The sequence below is a fragment of the Pinus tabuliformis genome, chromosome X (genome assembly GCF_031772625.1).
Source record: "Pinus tabuliformis cultivar Carrire ecotype Pingquan chromosome X, CPIR1, whole genome shotgun sequence".
In the NCBI taxonomy this organism is placed as follows: Eukaryota; Viridiplantae; Streptophyta; class Pinopsida; order Pinales; family Pinaceae; genus Pinus; species Pinus tabuliformis.
The window spans coordinates 73,383,971-73,387,157 of NC_142308.1; the positions used below are offsets into that span (position 1 = coordinate 73,383,971).

At 40.0% G+C, this 3,187-nt stretch overlaps 1 protein-coding gene across 1 annotated transcript; it reads right to left on the reverse strand.

Annotated features, from left to right (window-relative positions):
- Positions 1 to 254: 254 nt before the first annotated feature.
- On the reverse strand, positions 255 to 1,662 carry LOC149138408 (peroxidase P7-like). The gene is made up of 4 exons (XM_089447283.1): positions 1,375 to 1,662; positions 1,081 to 1,272; positions 793 to 958; positions 255 to 689 (listed from the first exon to the last, which is right to left on the reverse strand). Exons 1-4 carry the CDS (start codon positions 1,591 to 1,593, stop codon positions 304 to 306), a joined length of 963 nt encoding a protein of 320 aa, XP_089303409.1. The 5' UTR covers positions 1,594 to 1,662; the 3' UTR covers positions 255 to 303.
- Positions 1,663 to 3,187: the final 1,525 nt, after the last annotated feature.

Consider the following 3,187-nt stretch of genomic DNA (forward strand, 5'->3'; position numbering starts at 1 on the left):
TATGGTGTATGGGTTGATGGAAGTTAAAGGGCTTCTAGCAATTTCTAGAGGGCTATCAATTTTATAGGAATGCCGATTGATTTGGAAATACCTGGTTATTTTTCATGAAAATTAAACATGCCATAATGTAAAAAATTCCTTGTACGGCCTGAACTGCATACAGCTGGACATAATCTCAAGGAAATGTACTTTATTGCTTTCTTTTAGAGCTTTGGTTTGAAGACTCAATAGCCCATCGCAAATCAACTTATTACAAAGAAAACATATGCTGAAAAAATACGGAGAATACAACCTTCAGAGAGATTAATTGGACTTCCTGCAGTTTTTACGGATTTGCCCGCTAGTGCCAGTGAGAGGGCTAATATTACCCATCCTCACCATGGCAGCTGCAAAGTCTCTAAAGAAGATGTTCTGATTGGTGCTGTACGAAGTAACCTGAGAATCTGTAGAATCTCCATTAAAGAGCTGCTGGTCGGAGTGGAGAAGTCCTCTCTGTATTTTCAGATTAGAGTAGTACTTGTTGTCAAATGTGGTAGGGGTTACCACATCTAAGGGAGAGAGGGTGTTATCCCCGCCAACGCTGCGGCATTTTGCCTTCACAGATGTAGCGAAGGCAGCGTTAATGTTGGTTTCGTTGTAGATTCGAGTTCTGAAAAAGGCGCACCGCGATTGACCAATTGTATGAGCACCTGTAATAATAATAACAATAACTGGTGATAAGAGTTCAATTTAATTACACGGAAGTTATATATATGGAATATTAACATGATGGCTCCATAAGTAATATTATACCTGAGAGTGCAACAATGTCTTTTGTAGAAAGACCGTGACCTTGAAAAGATGAGATGAGTGAGCTGAGACTGGAAGCGGGAGATGGAATGTTGTTGTTTGCAGCGCTTAAACTCGCAGTCGTGGAATCTCGCCTTCCCAGCATTACCGTCCATGTTGGGCCTTGAAGCTAACAAATTGCAATCACAAGTAATTAGAAACATTCTTTAATTCGGTCAGGTTCTCTGAAATGCAATCAGATATTTTATTTTTCATTAACAACTAATTCAATGGAAGATATAGATGATTTACTTCAACAATAGAATCACGAGCAGCAATGGTGAGAATGTCTGCACACGACACGACTCCACTGCAGGCTGCCTCCACTTGAGTTTTAATTCTGTCTATTACATCGAATCCTCTCGCAGAATTGGCGTTTGGGCCTGCAGTCTTTTCTCCGGTAAAGGTCGCAGTGTCATCCAATAAGATTGAACCATCGCACCCCTGCAAGGCAATCGAATCCAAAATTCAACTCGACGACACAAAGCAAGCATAAATGATTAGTGACAAATCATTATCTTTTGGCTAAATAAAACACTTCCTTACATTGACAAAGCAATCGTGAAAGTGAAGGCGGACCAAGGACGCCCCCATTCTTTTCTCCTTAGCGACTGCTTGCTTCACCACTGATTTCACTATCGACTGCAGCCTCGGACACGATTTGTCATAAAAAGTTGACCTCAGCTGCCCATTCACAGCGTTTGTATTAATGAAGCAGATGAACACAGCCATTACCCCAATGCACACTAGAGCCTTCATCATCATATTTAGAATAACAAGATAACCGCGTCTGACACAGAAGATAAGGGCGAAACCGAATGGTAGGAAATAAGGATGTGTGCTGAGAGTTGGAGGCTACTGGGCTTCTTATAGAGGATGCAATCCAGGTTGAAGTTGATTAAATAAGTTTTCTCTTCTCCCATGGGCGCCTTGGCCATCGTGACAACCAGCGAGTAGAATGTGTAAAGTGATGTGCCCACTACGTCAATTCTTGTGAGGGAGAAACAGAGAGGCTACATACATGGAAAGGGTCCAATCTATGAAAAAATGTAATGCTATGGGGCCCACCGCCATGTACCGACATCAAATATCATTAGAGAAAGAAAGTATGTTATTGACGATCTCGGAACTGTTACCTGGTAGTATACAGCCGATCAAAAGTAGCCTGATTCGTCTGTATTCTCTGGCAGGGGATATGAGTGTTGGAATTTTCTGATAAATCCCATAACAAACAGACAAAAATCGCACTCTGTTTTTACACAGAAAAACAGAAAAATTCGCTTGCTGGACACAGTTTTTTTTCAGTTGCTGAAACAGGTGTTTCAGCAACGGTGTTTCAGCAACAGGAAATTTTGTCAGTTGCTGAAACAGGTGTTTCAGCAACGGTGTTTCAGCAACGTAATTTTGACGTCAGGTAATTTTTGAGTTACGACGTGTTTCAGCAACGCTGATCGTCGTGTTTCAGCAACGGTGACGGTATAACAGCAACAAGAAAAATTTAACTTGTATTTATCAAAATAAACTAACTGTTACAGATTTGTCTTCCTCATACAGAGGGAATTTCAAAACTTCTATTGCTGAACATCTACTTCAGAAATTCACTAAGGAACGATTCTGTTCCACACAGATGAACATAAAAAACAAATTACATTCAAATTTCTGCACTGCTGTGCATTTCACTCTTCTGAAATTATTCTTCTTCCTCTTCACGCTGCTGCGTGCTTTCCTCTGCTCTGCGTGATTCTTCAGCTGCTGCTGCTGCTTCTTCTAACATTCTAACCTTAAAACAGAACTGCTGTGCGGTATTTATATGCTGAAAAATATCTGATTAAAACAATAAAATATTACAAAATATCTTTTAATGTTTATCACTGAATTTATTGCAGCAAGGCGGTGATGCCTTTATCAAAATCAAGTCGGCTGTCTGCAGGGGAAATCAGCTGAAGCTTTAATGCATATTTATGTGCAAAAATATCAAAGGCGACTTTGCTGCACCGAACAGGCTGAAACATTTACTGCAAATCAGATTCATGTACAGCTGTTCATTGTTGCAGTTGGAATTAAATTCCAACACTCCCCCTTAATTTCAACTGCTGCATACCCAAACATTTTCTGAAATGATCAAAACCTTTCTTTGCTAATGGTTTTGTCAAGATGTCTGCAAGCTGATCCTCTGTTCTGCAGTGCTGCAAAACAATCTCACCATTGTTAACCAATTCACGTATGAAGTGATATTTGGTGTCTATGTGCTTTGTTCTTTTATGAAAAACAGAGTTTTTAGACAATGCTATTGCTGAGCTATTGTCACAGTAAATGGTTGTGCCATTTTCTTGTTCATGACACAAATCTTTGAGAACTC

Coding starts and splice junctions, on each gene's coding strand:
- LOC149138408 (XM_089447283.1), bottom strand. CDS start 1,593: ATGATGATGAAGGCTCTAGTGTGCATTGGGGTAATGGCTGTGTTCATC. Junction 1,273..1,374: donor TTCACGATTGCTTTGTCAAT/GTAAGGAAGTGT, acceptor ATTGCCTTGCAG/GGGTGCGATGGTTCAATCTT. Junction 959..1,080: donor CTCGTGATTCTATTGTTGAA/GTAAATCATCTA, acceptor GCAATTTGTTAG/CTTCAAGGCCCAACATGGAC.